General features: G+C 38.6%; 1 protein-coding gene across 1 annotated transcript in view; it reads left to right on the forward strand.

The window, feature by feature from the left end:
* Positions 1-5,840: 5,840 nt before the first annotated feature.
* The window catches only part of AQP10 (aquaporin 10), a 583,757-nt gene continuing 571,825 nt past the window's right edge, over positions 5,841-17,772 (forward strand). The window contains exon 1 of the mRNA XM_044080642.1: positions 5,841-8,530. Within this exon, the coding sequence (XP_043936577.1) occupies positions 8,357-8,530 (174 nt within the window). The 5' untranslated portion in view covers positions 5,841-8,356. The remainder of the gene's footprint in view (positions 8,531-17,772) is intronic.

Raw genomic sequence — 17,772 nt, forward strand, 5'->3', positions numbered from 1 at the left:
TTCTGCAACAGTTTCTTCCTTCTTTTGTAGAGTTTATTGATGGCTGGAGACCCCCAGATTGGCTTCCTTTATTTGGAGGAGAGCATCTTAGTTTTATTTGGTATGGCAAGGTCCATGCATTTGTGTACATGCTCATACAGTACATTGGCATATGATTTGGCAGTCATGCCGCTATTTTCCATTGGCATGGGTGCCGAGAAGATAGCCACTTCTGTTTTTAGGAGCCCAAAGTCGGCTTTAGAGAAGTTTTTCAGGGTGGTCACCTTAGCAGGGGGTGTAGGTGAGATGGAGATTTCCATGGTGATCAGTTTATGGTCTGATTTAACTAGGGAAGAATTGACTATAGGTGTGGAGCAATGGTCTCCCATGTTGGTGATAACCAGGTCGAGGATGTTGCTTCCTCTAGTGGGGGTCAGAATGAGCTGGCCCAGGGCATTGGAATTGATAAATTCCAGAAAGTTTTGGGCCTGTACATTGGTACTTGAATACTTTTCCCAGTTGATGGAAGGGTAGTTGAAGTCACCCAGTATGAGAGTGTTGGGTTGGACCTTGATAGATTCCAGGGTGCTTAGAAACTTGGAGTGAGAGTTTAGGGACATGTTTGGGGTTTTGTAGCAGGCTATGACTTGTATTGCCATCTTACTCAGTGTTAGTTGTACCTGAAGTATCTCAGATGCATTATGCCAGGCTACCAGTCTAGAGGTGTGCGTATACTTTAAGAATATGAGACACCACCGCCCTTAGAGCTTCTGGCTGTATTCTGGGGCCGAAAGGAATGGAATGACTTGTAGCCTGGGAGTGCAGGGGTGCTTTCTGCTTCTGTAAACCAGGTCCCCATTACAGCACAGATGTTGACATTCTCCATTTTGAAGAGAGCTTCAAGTGAGTGCATCTTGAGATTTAGACTTCTAGCATTGAGCAGCATGACCCTCAGATTGCATTTGTTTGTAGCTGTTATGGTGGAATTTTGGTCTTTGGAACACTGCCTAAAAGATGCACTATAGGGGTGGCAAGAGCCTTAGTCAGTACCTGGAATCCCAGGGATGACAGATGCAGGCTGTCTCTGGCAAAGCATCGAGGTCTGTCAATCATGTTGTCCCAGGCAGACAGATACTGGATCCCCTTAGAATGACACTAGAAACTTAGCCAATTGTTGAAGTCGATCATTTTCTGCTCATACTGTGGTATCATTCTGGGTGACGGTAGAATACTGCTCAGGGCTAGGGTCATAATTGCCTGGGCCACATAATGCAAGAGTTCCATCACATCTCTTTTAATGTAGTCCAGGGTGATACATCTCAGGTCATTCACACCCACGTGGACAAAGACTGAATCATATTTGTATTTGTTGTGGAGTGACCTGAGTGCATGTGACGGATCCTGGCACCTGATAGACAACTGACTGTCACCTTCTCCTTGTTCAACCTAGTGAGTGGGACATCAGTGTGCCTCACAATTGAGTCTCCTATGATTAATACATTGGGCAAAGTGTTTTGCCTTAAGGGCTTGGGTTGAGGAGCACACTGTGGTGGTGAGCTATGTGTTCTGGGGTTGGTGTTGTGTTGTGGTGGTCAAGTGCGTTTCTGTCTTGGGGGGGGTCTCTGTTTGGGCAAATTTTTATTGAGATCCTCCACGAAGGTGGGTATATGGTTTGTGTTTCTATGTGTGGGTTGTGATGTTTGGTGTTTTGGAGGGCTGTGTGTTCTATGTAGTGAGTTGCAGGAGTTGACCTTCTCCTCTTGACCAGCTAGTCTGGTCTTGGTTGGAGGGTGCACTGCTTCCAGTTTGGTGATATAAGTGCATCTCTCACAGGTATGAGTGTTGGGAGGTAAGAGGAGAGGGTTGTCTGTGTACATTAGACAGTTGCCACACTGTCTGAGTGCCCAAGTGCACCAGGAGAAAGCACAGGTAATTTCCTTACAATCATACCAGGAGGGGTGGTCATAACTAATAAGTACTGGTGCTGTTACTGCATAGGAACAGCTAGTGCTGATAGCACGTAAGTGTGCTACAATAAATGCTACAAAAGCCTATTGAAGTGCTAGCCGATTAAGCTAATTGAAGTGCAAGAAGTAAAAGAACAAGCACGTTCTAAGGGGAAAATTGAAGAGCAGAATTTCTGGCACCGGTAATAGTTTACCTCAGCTGAGCACCACTGCACTTTGTGCAAACACGGGCTTTTAAACCAGAAAGTTGAAAGTGATGGACAAAATACCCAAACGGCCAATAAACTACAATTTCTGGACCAGAAACCACTCCTGTTGTGGTAGATAGGCTACCTAATGCTTACCACTCCCACTGATAATCTAGAAGACTTCCTTCTAACACAGAAAGGTCTGGGGGGCTCAGAAACTTACAAAACAGTCCTGGATACAGCAAATCTGTATCTGGACTAAACTAGTTACAGGAATGGCAGGAAACAAGCTTAGAACTTTTTTTTTCTTTTGGAAAAAATCAGTTAGAACAGTAGCAAAAACACTTTAAATGCAGTACATGCTAGCACACTTGAGTGTGTAGCAATATTAAGGCAATACAGTTTAAATAAATGCAGATAAATTAAAGATGACAAAATAAGTGCAGAGAGCAGTAAATTATGAAAAAAATCAAAATGGAGGCACTTAGAGCATCTCTTTCTCCTTCCTGTTGCTCTTGTAGTCTGCAGGATGCTAAAACTGGATCTGTGGAGCTAAAACAAGCACAAACCCATGCAAAACTTGGGCTTTTAAACCAGAAAGGTGAAAGGGGTGGAAAAACTGCCCAAACAGCCAATAAACTACAATTTCTGTGCCAGAAACCACTCCTCTTGTGGTAAATAAGTTACCTAGTCCTTACCACTCCCACTGATAAGCTAGAAGTCCCTCCAACACAGAAAGGTCTGGTGGAGCTCAGAAACTTACAAAACAGTTCTGAATACAGCAAATCTGTATCTGGACCAGCCTAGTTACAGGAAAGGTGGGAAACAAGTTTAGAACTTTTTTTTTTTTTTTTTTTTGCAGAAAGCAGTTAAAACAGTAGCAAAAACCCTTTAAATGCAGTACAAGCTAGCACACTTAAGGTAAATGCAGTTTAAATAAATGCAGATAAATTAAAAATGACAAAAAGTGCAGAGAACAGTAAATTATGAAAAAAATCAAAATGGAGGCATTAAGAACACTAAAACACTTAAGAGCACATAGAACAACAAACTAAGGTAATAAGGTAGAAGACAGTTAAGTAAGAGCAGCTGAAGAAAGCATCATTTTTTTTTTTTTTTTTAGTGGAGAGGGAAGGAACAAAGCAGATTACGATACTATAAGGGTTGTCCTTCCCAAGTGCTCTGTCTGTACACGGCAGAAGAGATGGGACTGGTAGGAGTGTCTGAAATCAAAATATGATCTCATTGTACTCAGTTGAGTGAGCAAATGAGATGGGCCCAGGAGAAGTGTCCAAAAACAAATTTGCAGTAGGACCGGGTAATTCCAAAGCCACCAAGATTAACACCACAACAAGAACAGGGAGGGAGAGTGGGAAACTAACTGCAGAAAGACAGAGACCACAATATTCAATGAATACTCAATGAAACAAATAACTAATCTTAAATAATGCTAATTGCAGACAGGGACGTCGGGAGGCATATGCACTGTACTGATTTCAGTACAACTTCTTAGAAGAGGGGGTAGTATTTTTAAAGGTTGTTGGCTCCTTTAAGGGGGATACGAGCCAGTTGGAAGTGAGCTCACGTCTGGCTGCCCGTGAGCGGGAAATGTGCAGTAGTGAGCAGCAAGTGGAAGAAGACAATCGCAAATGTATTATCGCGAGCGGGAAATGTGAAGATGGAAGGCAATTGAGTGTCACAAACAGATTATCAGGTAGGTAGGTGTGTGTGTGTGAATGCCCCCACAGAATACACCTGCTGGCTATAAGTGTTCAGGATCAAACCCTGTACCTTTGCTTCAGGGTAAGAAGAGCCTAAAGTTCTTAACCACCACCATTTCTGAACTTTGTTCAGATTTGTTTTTCTAATGGTTGTTAGCTATGGTGAGAACTGAAGTTGTATTTCCCCCATTACTGTTTTTGTTGTGTGTCCAGGTTTTTTGTGCTAAGGTGTGAAGTGAGAACTGTATTTGTATTCCCTCATTATTGGCTTTGTTTGTCCAGGTTTTTTTGTGCTAAGAGGTTAAGAGCTATCTAAATGATAGCCATTAAGTTTGTCTTCCTATTTTTCAAACTGCTGATTTAGCATAGTGGTATGTTGCACTGACTGTAATGTATATGGTTCTGGGTTCAAGACATGCATGGTGATAACACAGCATTTTATTCTAGCAACTTTCCAAAATTATACAAGCAATGTTTAAAATGTGTCCCTGGTTTTGGGCTTTGTCCCCCAATAAATGTTGGCTTTTTCCAGATTTCTTGTGCTGCAAAGTTCAGAGATACAGTTGAGTGTTGACATTTTACAAGGAGCTGAGAGCTGCAGGGGAACTAAAGTTTAGTGCTGCTTATGCTGAGTCTGCTTGTACTGTTAATAGCACAACAGGTAGTGTACTTGCTTTTGATGCAGAAGGCTGTGGGTTCTTCTCCCACAGTAGGTAGATGCATTGCTGATACTGTACTGTGTTGTAAAGGGGGTGGATGCTGTAGTCCGTTTTGGCGAAGATATCTAGTAGTAACTATGAACCTGTTATCAGTTTGCCATCCATTCCCTATTGCAATATTACTAGCGTATCATTGCTTTTAATGCAACATAGGCAATTTATTCCTCAAGAGCAGCAGACACTTTATTTGTAGATGAAACCATGAAATATAAAGTTGTTTGCTAGCAGCAGCCTCTTCAGTAGTTACAGATTTCTTTAATGTGGAATTATGTAGATGGCTTGTACTAGTTCAGAGATTGTGCATATTTACTGATACTGGTGGACTGTAGAAGTTTGAGTAGACTTTTATGATGGAAATGTTATGAATTGGGCTGTTTTGTCATTATTGGTGCATGCATTTTGTTTCATTGTTTACTGGAAAAATGTTCAAACCAATAAATTTAAAATGCTCTCTAACTATAATGTATTGTACAAGGAATACAATTTAATACAATCAGGAAGGTATATCAAAGAGCATGTGTATGTTTCATGTGCAAGGGGCCTATGATTTGAAAACAGCCCAAAGTTAATCTTTGCCACTGGCAAAAAGTATTTTCTTTGAATGTGGGTTTCAATGAATGTGAGTTTTAAGGGCAGAGAAGATTTAATGCTAAGTCTAGTTTCATTGTGAGACTGCATTGCTTTGTTTAGCAGATATTTATTGGTGTTCGTGCTGTAAAATGCAAAATAAAACTTTTCTGGCAAATCATTTAGGAATGAAGTCACTAAATAATGACCGACATTACGTTTCAGACGTCACAATCTTCAGAAAAATGCATGCTAAAGCAAGACGACCTGATATTCTATCAACTGTCTTAAGTTTATACAAGATCAATTTTTAGTACTGTTTGTATGTTCCCCCAATATATTTGGCCTTGTCCAGATTTCCTGCATTAAGAGGTTGAGAGGTATGTGCAAATAAATCGCTTTATAGAATTAGGAATATCCAAACCTCTCAACTGTCCCCAATTTTCGCTCAAAATGTTGCTCTCCCCACCTTAGTTACAAAAAACAAAAGCATGAATCCTCTACCCTAACTACCATGCTGCATTTTTCAAAGAACTGACTTTCAGGTTCATTTTCAATTCAAGGAACCGAGTTTGAGTGAATCTATATTATATTACTGAAGAGGCATTACAGCAAATGCCTCCTCATTGACTGTAAAAGAGCGAACCGTGAATTACGAGAATGGCCGTAGCTTGGCTGAGGAGGGGGGTAGCAGTTTGAGAGCTGTGAGTACAAATTTGAAAATCCTAGCTACACCCCTGATTGCAGACAAATATACTTAAATCAGCTTGTGTGTCCAATTGATTTTCACAGGTAAATCACAGCAGCCAACAGCTCAGATGTTGAGCAGAAATGATTCACAGAAATGTGACCAACACTGATTATAAGGCCAACAGAAACCCCCAGGCTAAGAGTTAACACAGAATTTCAAAAGCAGAGTAATAACCTCCAATGAACCCAGATATCTGTTGTATTTTTAAAACACATGCAAGATGTAGTTTATGTACAAACTTAGAGTTCAAGTTTCATAAAATACTCTATAGGCTGATTAGTAGGTACAAATTTCAACCGACATTGTAGAAGAGAAAGTTCAGTTTGTGTTAAAGGAAGTTAGAAATGTTTACTACCGTACTGGGAAACTGATCAGTCTAAATACATCAACTATATCCATAAGTAAACACTCATAGATGTCATGATTTTTGCCCTTTAATTTTTAATTAATGATTGATTAAATGTTTTAATTTAGTAGAAGTGATTGAGAAATGTTTGCACGTTAGTCTGAAGAAGCAATGAGGACATCGCGAAAGCGCTTACTTTTTATTTGCTAATAAATCATATCCTTCTATTGGCCATGTTGGTTCAGTTTATTACTTTTAATAAGTTATTTTTATTCATCGCACCTTTATCCTTGTCTTGTTTTATTATGCATTTGTAACTTACATTCTTGTTTGCTTAGTGTAAACAGTCTATATTTACATGACTACTATGCGTTTGTGTGAAATACATTTTGTTTTTTCCACTGTAAGACATCTAAAGTGTACATAGTCAGCAATGGGGCTATAATTGTTGGGTACAGGAGCTGTCTATAAATGAGAGTGGCAGACACTGGCTGTCATGATCATGTTAAACATTCATTAGCTGGGCTTTGGAGAACTAGTGTGCACTTGTGGAAAGCAAGTTGGGACTCTTTTTTTGTGGGCATTTTTTAATCATAGTTGAATATTTGAGGTGTATACAGTTAAGAAGCTGTAATTGTTGTCTATAGACATTGGTGGAGTATAATGGCAGTAGTTCAGATGATCTTAAATCATCTTGTGAGTCCAAATGAATATGAGCATTTATCTGTGGACCCAAAAAATTGTGTGTTTGGTGGGTCTTCCGTAGTTTAAACGCTGTCCAGGGCCCAAGGTGCACGAAACCCACCACTGCTACTGCTCCAGTGCTTTCTTAAATTCTATCACTGTTTTATTCAGGATGGACGAAGTACCCTGTTGGAGAGACTTCCTCTGCTCATAAAATTAGCAGATCAGGTTCTGTCCTACAAGCCTTCATCAAGCATGATACATGTTTAGCTCCTATGACATTAGATACATGGTTGTGACCAGTGGTAAGAATACCTGAAAATTTTCTGGCAAATCTCTACCCATCCACGGCCAAGTCCCCATCTGTTGCCAGTCATCGCTCACTGCAAAAAGCAGTACTTCGAAACAAAGTGCTGATGTTGGCCACCATATCTGCAAAAGCTGCCCATTTCAGTGGGTTGTAGCACAGTAATGCAGAGTGATGATCCAATCAGACAGCATGATTTGTCCATAGTCCAGAAAACCTGAGCTAGAAAGCAAGCCATAGCTGAGATGTCAGATGTTAAGAAATGCTGCACTTGAAAAGAGAACAAGAGCATGAAGGAAAAGTTTGAAGAACAGAGGCAAGGATCTGAGGAGAAGAGAGGAAGTATTTTTCATAGAAAGGAATATTAATGCTTTCAAAAGCCTCGTAAAAGGGCAAAAGCAGTGACAAAATTCAAGACTGCATAGGACAGATGATTGTTTATTTGAGAAATTAGTTGATATTTTGATTAAGGAGGAATGCATCATATCTAGCACTTAGAGAGTCAGACAAAATAAGTGGAACAAGTATGCTTTGTTTACTATTTAAATTTTTTAGCTAAAATAATAAGGAGCTTACAAACTGAATTAACTGACAAGGCTGGTTTTAGCATATAGACTCCAAGAGAGATGACAGTCTTCAAGGCAGACTGAAGTAGAATTCGGTCTTGCTGTTCTTTGGCAGAATTCCACTTTGTCTTTTGTATGTATGTGTGTAAAAATGGTGTAGGAATTGTGCTGCAAATTAATAAGGTGTGTTATTTAGATGGGTGAAAGGACATGTTTTCAAAAGTGACCTAGGAGCACTTTCTGGGTGTTTTTTTTTTTTTGTGCACTTTACAAGTGGAGACTGAGGGAATCAAACCCAAGACTACAGAATGAAGCTTTTTAATAGCTCAGTCATACTGTGTGTGTGAAACTGTCTTATTATAATTGGACTGTTTGATGTCAGACTTTTTTTCAGTGCTATTTATTAAAAAGCACAAAAGAAAAACATCCAAATATTCCACCTTATTTGTGAGTACAGAGCTTATCAGCAAGCTTAAACAACCTTAGTTTATTGGTTTTAAAGTTTATTGCTTATCAGAGTGCTTGACAACTGGATCTGCTTTAAGTGAATTGTGTAACTAAATGCTTTCATACCCACCACAAACACTTGTAAAGTTCAAGCACATTCCTTTGAAAATGCCACCAGCTAAATCAACTATGGATAAGATATTGCTAAAGGCAAAGAGACTAATTCGTATTAAAAGTGAACTTGGCCGCCACTGCTTGTCAGAATTTTTTTCAACTTTCATGGCTATGGTAAGTACTAGCATATATTAAGAAATAATTATCACCCAGAACAACAATTACTTGTGTATATCCAGTAGCACTGTTGCATTACAACTGTTTAAAACTAGCAAACTAAAACAGAGGAAGATCAGTAGACTGGTTTGCTCAAGGTATCACAACCTGAACTGCAGTACTGTTATAAAATATGCAGAAACTACTAATGTGAAATAAATTAAAAACAAGAGAAATTAATCAGCAGGTAGCCTTAGCAGTCATTCCTTTTGATTAAACAAAGGTCTGTGCAGTATTGTATACAAACCATGACTAAAAGAATACTGAACTCTAAGTGACAAACTTGCTGTTCTTGCAGTAAAAAAGTAATGCTGTTTGTTAATGATTTTTTTTGTTTGTATGAAGTAGCCCTGTCTTTTATTGACTGTATCATCCATTAGAGTTTGCTTTTGTCAGAATTTTCTGCTTTCTTCTAAAACTTCAACATACTATGCTCTGAGTGCAATCTGTTCAACTTTTCTGACTGTAATTAACATTCACATGGCAAAATAAGATGAGTGGCTAGAAAAATACTAATTATAACATGACCCCCTATTAATATTCCAAAACATGCATGCTAATTGGCCAGCATGCACGTTGTAAATCGACTTATACTAATTGAAAAAGGTCCGGTCGCCCGGACTTTTTCCATTAGTATAAGTCTTTTTTTAAAACACTGTCTCGCTATGTTAAAAGAGTTTAACATAGCGACACAGGTTTAAAAAAAGCAATGGAGATCTCAGTTGCTTTTTTTAAAGCTGTCTCGCTATGTTAAACTCCTTTAACATAGCAACACAGTGTGTAAAAAGCAACGGAGATCTTGCTTTCTCCGTTGCTTTTTTTTTAAACCTGTCTCGTTATGTTAAATGGGTTTAACATAGCGAGACAGCTTTAAAATAAGCAACGGAGATCTCCGTTGCTTATTTTAAAGCTGTCTTGCTATGTTAAACCCATTTAACATAGCGAAACAGTAAAAAAGCAACAGAGATCTTGCTTTCTCTGTTGCTTTTGGCCACAGCTCTGATGTACTGTGTAGGCATGAGCAGTACATCAGAACTGCCGCGGATGCCAGACAGCTGCGGAAGGGCAACAAAGAGGCATTATACAATGCCATTATTTAAGAAAAGTAATTGTTTCTTTTCTTAAATAATGTCATAGTATAATAGCAATAACCCACTTTTGGGTGTGGGTAATGCGGGATTTAACCACGGTTGTCTTTGTTTGGTCCCAAGGGCGAACGCCAACCGTGGTTAAATCCTGCATTACCCACACCCAGGCTTGGGTTATTGCTATAATAGTCCTTATACGTTTTATGTAGTTTTGTTTTTCCTGAAGAATTGTTAATGTACATGTTAGATTACCTGATTATTTATTTTATTTTATTTTACATTTGTTGACCGGGCTAGTCTAGCTGGATATATGTCCATTTTCAGTAGAGGCCCAGGGAGATAAGCTCCAAACAGTTCAAATAAAGTTCACATCTACAGCAGTACATATTTAAAATGCAAATACATTCACAGTAAAGAAAAAAAAATTAGGTGGTCACACATTTATAAAGAATAAAAAAAATGCAAAATATTTGACTAGACTTAGTACAATTACTAATGAAGTTACAATTAAATGTTCAGAAAGAATAATAGCTAAAAAGTACAGTATAAATGTAGATAAAAGGAAGATAAAAAGAAGGTAATATGGAGTAGCAGTTGAGTAATACATCTAGTAGTACAACATGTCACTTTTTTTGAGAATACAGTAATAAGAGTATGATGGAGAGTTAGAATAGTAGTTGTTAAGATGAGATTGTTGCAGAGATGAGAAGGTAAGGTTGAATCAAGTAACAAGAGCATGTTGTTACATTAGCATAGTTTAATATATCTAAATGAATACTGACCAATAACTATTATAGTTTTGTGTGTTAGAAAAGGAGCTGAGGAATGTTAAAACATGGTGCGCTGTATAGCCAGCTCTATGATACAGTGGGATAATGCCCTGACTGTGGCCCATATTGGTCTGAGTGCTGGAGACACTGCATAGGGGAATGATGGTAGTTGAACCTGTGGCAGAACACACACATGGTGGAGAATGGGTATGAATTCAACCGATATGTGGCTCAGATGGATAACAAGAGAGTCATTCAGCATGGATGGATGTCTCCCAAACTGCTTCCATATTGTAGCTAGGAAATGCTAGTATGTGCACAAGCATGTATAAAATTGGTTCATGATTTTTGTGATCACTGCGCATCCAGGTTGCTGCCTGGTTTACAAGGAGTTAGGATTAGCAAGAAAACTCCCTGTCCTTTCCAGAGTGAGAAATGAAGTACTTATAAGCATGAGGTTGCCAAGTAGGTCACCAGCTTGGCAACAATTAGTCTACCCTTAAACACAGGTTACTCCAAGTCTGGACTGAGGATGAATTCAGACCTTTAGACTGCTGGACAATCATGGTGCAGGACCAACTGAAAAATGGCATTTAGAGATGAATGGCCACTAAATGTCTGATGTGGTTTCCTAGAGTATGGCCCTCCATTCAGCAGACATGGTGGAGGGTCATGGTTAGCAAACATAAGGGTGAAAATGACTTATAAAAACAAAAAAGACACAGGCTGCTTTATGTGAGGCAGTCTTTCACCGCATACTGCTGCTGCTGCTGTCACATAAGGGTCATGGTTTTATTAAGTCTGGAATATAATGGCACTTGAATAGAGGTCCCTACAGATTTAAAAGATGTACATCCATCCTATGTTTTTAGTGGAAACAAAAGAGTTTGAATTTCAGACTTCATGCAAAGAGAACAGTACCATGTACATTCCTGCAAGTATTGCAGTCTAATTCAGATTATACCATAAAATGGCAAACAACAGATTTCAGCATCCAAATCATTGTCCTCTCTTTAAGATGGCTGCAAAATGTTTGAGCAGATAACATCATTCAACATAGCCAGGTTACTCAGTCTAGTGATAACTTGTGTTTTTTTCTGTTTGTGTTTGTTTTGAGCTGGCTCATCAAAATGATCAAACCTTAACTTTTTTCTCATTTTTATATTTTATTTTCTTGAATTTATTTATTTATTTATAACTGGTAAAAAAAGACTGTTATCTGAATTTGTTTATTTTCAAGTATAGTTCAGCAAAATTATATTCAGACAGATGTAAACTGTACATTTTCTGGATAAATTTGTTTTGCATTTATTTTATTGTATCTAGTACAACACTGTATAATTTTGTGGTGCCGTGTTTTTGTAATATAGTTCAATTTGTTTATGAAGATGATACTTGAGTGCATTTTTCTTAAATCTTTCATAATTTGGAATATATTTTATAGATTACTGTATTGTATTTTCTTACTAAACTCTGATTTACATACTGCGCTTTGGAGGTGAACACTCAAAGTTGAAGTCAGTTGCTGAGGGTCAGTCAGCTGTGCAAATGAAAGCTAAACACACTACACAGGGGTCTGCCGAATCCGCAACATATTAGGATGAAGTTTTGTACATTTTGCTTATTTTCTCTCTCTGAAATCATGTTTTTTAATTAAGTGAATACCTTTGGTGAAGTAATGTATAGGGCATATGCTTTTGGTGTTCTGGTCATTGTATGATTCCATGATTGTAGTGAATTATTTACTTGTTTTAATGACAGCATTCCATTACCTTGACAGCTAAAAAAGGCTGTAAAGGGCATATATATTTTTGTTCACCAGAAGAATAACGTTTTGATGGACTGATTAAGAGCTTAGATTGGTAAAGTGGGAGATGAAATTAGTACAAACAAAATCATTAGTTTGTATTAATTTCAGATGGTAAATGAAGCACAGTCACTGTGCTTGAAGTAGGTTAGAGCGTAATTATAAGCTGGGCATCATATAGCAATTGGACAGCCAAGTACTTAGTTACATTTTTTTAAGAATAAAAATTAACAGCAAATTCTCAACACATTTATGCAAGCACTATAGAGTAATTGTCCTACAGTAATACATTCAGGTATAAAATAATTATTCTTAATGTTTTGGTTAATTGAATTAAAGGAAAGTGTGGCATAAAACTAAGTGACACTACAGTGAACAGTTGTTCATCGCTTAGTTTCAGTAGCATCAGCAATAACACAGTTTGCAGACACACCAAGGAAGAAATGATAGATTTTTGGAAAACTAAAACTTTTTAGATTCTGGAGAACAGCATTTATGCTTTCTGAAAAAAAGAAAACATTTTAAATAGTTATTCAGTGGTAAGACATTGCATCAAGGCAGATAGCTGTATACGCTGTCCTTGAAGATGAGGATTGTCAGTAGTAGATTTTTTTAAATTATAATTTGTTAGTTAACTGAAATACTGGGGAGAAGTAAAACTATCTGGATACCTTTCTTCAGACAGATATGAAATCCAAACTCTTTTTTCACTGTCTGCATGTGATGTGTAGTTAGAGGTGGACAGAGGATATGTGGAAAATGCAGAGGTTGGCCACTGCATTGGGTGCATCTGAGGATAGGCGGGCTAGGTATGTATAAGTATCCTTCCACCCATATATTTTCATGTTTGTATATTCATTGATGTGATTGCCTTGCTGGGTATTTAGATTAAAATAACATTCCACAAAGTTTCCCATTGGAAGGTACTTTTTCCATCCTGTTTACATTCTCCCTTTCTATAAAACTGTTTTGTGCAGTTGCCCGATGTCCTGTAAATAAAATTGTGTACAAAATTACTGCCATTGTATATTTCAATAACTTATCTGCCAGTAAAATATTTTGACATACAATGTATATGCTAGATAAATGCTTTACTGCGCTTTGCAGTATAAAAAAGATAAATCAGACTTGCTATGAGTGTTGTAAAATGATCTCACCTTTGTAACTGTATTAAATTGATTGCTTTGTTTTCTCCAAACCATATTACAGCTTTCAGTGGACTGAGGATAATATATGAGATCTTGTTTTGAAGTACAGCACTGCAGTTTTTTATCAACTGTTTCTGATTGACTGATTGCATGGTTCAGAAGGGACGTAGTACAGAGTTCCACTAAACAACAAGATAAATGTTTAAGAATCTAAACACAGGTTCAGTTCTGATGTCTGGAATTTGCATGTTTTCTCCAGGTGCAGTTGTTTTGCCCTGCTTCACAAAAACATATACTAGCTTGACTGATTCCTTTAAAAAGCTGTACTTGTACATTGATAAAGGAGTGTGATAAATCTGTTTATCAGGTGCAGAACATAGGTATTTGTGTGTGTGTGTGTGTGTGTGTGTGTGTGAAGGTTAATCATGGTAAAAGGATAACCAGTCACTGTAACTCATTACTATTCACTCTTAGAGGGAGAAAAAACTAACTACAAACATAAAATAAACTTAACCAAACAAAATCCACCACAACTGCATTCAATTAAACAAGAAGTTACGTTTAACCAAATTAGAATGAAAACATTTAATAAAAATAAAAACTATCATAACCACTACCAGGCAGTGGGAAAATGACATTGCCAGCAAAATGGCACACATTTAAAATATGTGCACTACATAAGATTAAACTAACAATATAATCTGAATTATAAAACTAACACATTGTATTACTAAACTAATACAACAAATTTACTTGACATTATAAAAAATAGCCATGTACTTCAATTAAACCAAGAAATTGGCTATGATGTAACCTCCATAAAGCCCTATTCAGTTGATACCTTATACAACAATCACGGAGCCTTTTGAAATGAATGGGAAACAGTAATTCACATGTTAAAAGAAATGGATAAATGGAACACTTGGGGTGGTCAGATTTGTGTGATACATGAAATATTTTGTATTCTGGGATCAGGTAACTTGATTTATAATTCTGGTCTTTTCTACTTACTATGAAACTCAAACATGACCAAATTTACTATGAAACTCAAACATGACCAAATTTACTATATACTCAAACATGACCAAATTTTCCTTTGCAGTACAAATACCACCTTGGGTCACTCACTTAGTGGGTCTAACTTGGACAGCAAAGAATAAATTGAGTTTTAGTCCGTGGCTCTGGCACCAGTTGTTAAGGGGGAGTAGATCTGGCATTATAGTTAGTCTCCACCTCATAGATGCAAAGACCAAGGTCTGAATCTGGCCTTGAGTTATTGGCTAGGTTTAAAATAGCCTTTCAGAACAGTTAACCTAGTATTCACCTACAGACCTACAGTACAAGAAGGTATTTCATGCATCACATATCAGACTCCATGCATTTTTACATGTGTACATCTATTGTGAAACGTTGGACCTGGGAAAGGTGTAGGGTGTTTTTAAAAGATGTGTTGCAGTGTGTGAAAATATTCTTATGAATAGGCATCTGGTAACGTTTTGCATTAATTATATAGTTAACTAGGTGTTAATTGTCAGTTAATGTTGAGTAAAAAGAGGTGATCAGAAAGCTAGTAAGTTGGTTCATCACTCAAGGATAATCAGAAGAAAGACTCTGGAAGTATGGAGTGAAAGCCCAATGTGGGCTGCATGTGGGTTATACATGTGAAATGTGCCCATTTCTTTCAGCTGAAGGTTGGGCTTGTGAGAGGCCTAAATCCATGGACTTGTGTATCAAAAAGCAACAAAAGTGCTGTTTGTTTTTATTTTGAAGCTGCATAGCCAACAAGGATGGTGGTTTTTTGTGTGTGTGTGTGTTTGTGTGTGTGTGTGTGTGTGTGTGTGTGTGTGTGTGTGTTTGTGTGCGCGCACGCATGTAGATTACTGAATAAACCTGTGTTTTATATATATGCTGCCTCCACTGTCTTCTTGGACTTACACTGGAGATGTGTGCTGGACAGTTTGGGCAGAGACTTGCCAAATTACAGTTCCTCACAGTACCTCAGCTGCCAAATGCAAACTATAAATGTGAAATTGTTCGATCTCGCCTTTTGTTCTTACACACATAGGTTCGGAGCTGATCCTCGGCTCCGAGTCGGCCACATCACCAGCTTCGCATCTTCGAGAAAGCTCGAGGCACAGTGCTATCCCATGATCCTCCAGTGTCAACCCTCAGATCTAGTTTGCTGCTAGCAGCAGATCGCATCACTGAGAGGCTCGGGCCAGTATATTTTTCATCTTTTTCGAATTTGTAGTTTAAATTAGTGATTAGAATAGTTTTATAAGTGGTATAGTAGTGTAGGTGTAGTTAACAGAGTGTGCTTTTTTCTATTAGATATAAAAAAATAGTTTAGTATTTAATTAGTTAAGGCCTTGGATTTTTCTGTCAGGATTGACAGTAATTTTTATATTTTATTGTAGTTTTTGCCTTAACTTTTTTCCCCTTTTTCTTATAACACAGTTAGATACTGTTTGTCTATTGTTATTATAGATATATATATATTTAAACTTATATATATTGTGTGTGTTTCCATATATAAGTGTGCTGTGTTTTTTCATATATATATATATATATATATATATATATATATATATATATATATATTCTCTTTTCATAACTTTACTGTTTAAAATGTCTGAGAAAGCCAAATCAGGCTTCAAGAGATGTCAGTGTGGACAAAAGATGTCCATTACTGATAACCATTCCTCCTGCGTCTACTGTCTTGGCCCTCTCCACTTGCAGGAAGACTGCTCCATATGTCATTCCTTCAGTGGGAGGGTCATGATGGAAAGATGCAGGAAGTTGGTTGACAGAGGTTTGCTTAAACCCGAATTTCAAGAGGCCCTGGACAAGACCGAACAAGTGTCCAAGTCTTCGAAGGGGTCGAAGTCTTCAAGAGTGTCGGAGCCTAAGTCCTCGGCTCCGAGCACCTCTTTTCAGATTCGGACGCCGGCTCCAAAGGCCTTGGGGTCAGGCATCGAGTCCTTGTCTCTGATTGAGACTACGGTGTTGGAGCCAGTATCGGAGTTACCACCGCCTTCAATCCTTCGCTTGGTGACGGCTTCGGCCCCTTCGACCCATTCTTCAAGGCCGCTTTCCGATTCTGACGTTGACCGAGTGGTACAGAAGCTAATGGAGAACTCGGCTCTGTCCAAACTCATCGAAGTTTCATCCCAGTTGGTATCGAAACTCGAGACCCTTCCTACCCCTTCGACCAATCCTCCTCTGAGACCTCTCGAGTCCTTGGAGCCAGGAATCGAAGAGCCGATGAGTGTAGAGCCCTCGGTGCCGAAGCCTCCAGTTGTGCTGTCAACACCTTTAACCTCGACACCCTCGGAGCCAGCCCGGGGGGTCTCTGAGCTGACGGTCTTTCTTTGGTTCCGTGGGGGACAGTCGAACCGAACTTTCGGTTCCGACTCTTCCCCTCGGGGCCTCGGCTCAGATCAGCTCGGTTCCATCCTCCGGGTCAGAGCCCGTGGCTCTGGTTCCTGGGAGGCTATCGGCTTCTTTGGAACCGATGCCACCCTCGGACCGGGGCACCAGTGCCTTCAACATCATGAGGAAGGTCTTGTCTGAACAGACACTTACATCATCGACATCTTCTTCTCCTTCCCCAAAGGGTCCTGGTTCTGCTTCTGTACCTTAGGTCCCTGCTAAGCGTCGAGACCCAATGCCTCAGCAAGCCCCAGAGGGCACCCCTCCTTCCTCCTCAGAGGCATCCCCAGAAGCAGTGGTGGCTGGTGACTTCAAATCACAGGGGGGCTGCAGGAGACGCTGAATGGGTGGGGTCAAAGGGAAGGGGTGTGGTCAACCATAAATGGGAGGAGCTATGCACAAAACCACAAAAAACTAACTTTAATTAAATACGCTGCCCTGGGTGGCAAACCATCATTATGAAAGTCCAGTCAAGACAAAAATAAGTGTAGAAGAATAAAAATATTTCAATGCATTGGCTGCATGACAGCTTACTTAATATCTAGATGGAAACAAAAGGTTGTGAGGCATGAAAAAATAAATTACTTTTTAAATACATTACTGGAATGCCAGTCAAAATCAAGTATAAGAAAAACCAGAAGCACTCAACTCAAACCACTTCTCCTTGCACTGCAGTTCTAATTATAATATATTCAGCTTTATTAAAGTACCAAGCAACATGCTGAAAGTAGAAATCTATGTGATGCCCCCACTTGTAAAAATGTTTCTTATCCAAAAAGACCTGCTGCCTGACAACTTGTTTCATGGGGAAAACATGATAAAAGTAAAAATGAAAAGCAAACAAGAAACAAGCTCAAGATACATTGCTTAAAGGATTACTGTACAGGTTATGGACCACACATGATTGGCATTCTGTTTAGTTTACGGGTAAAGTCTGTAGAGATGACTGGAAGTC

Source organism: Protopterus annectens, chromosome 8.part0 (assembly GCF_019279795.1).
Source record: "Protopterus annectens isolate FY-2018-M chromosome 8.part0, PAN1.0, whole genome shotgun sequence".
Lineage (NCBI taxonomy): Eukaryota > Metazoa > Chordata > Ceratodontiformes > Protopteridae > Protopterus > Protopterus annectens.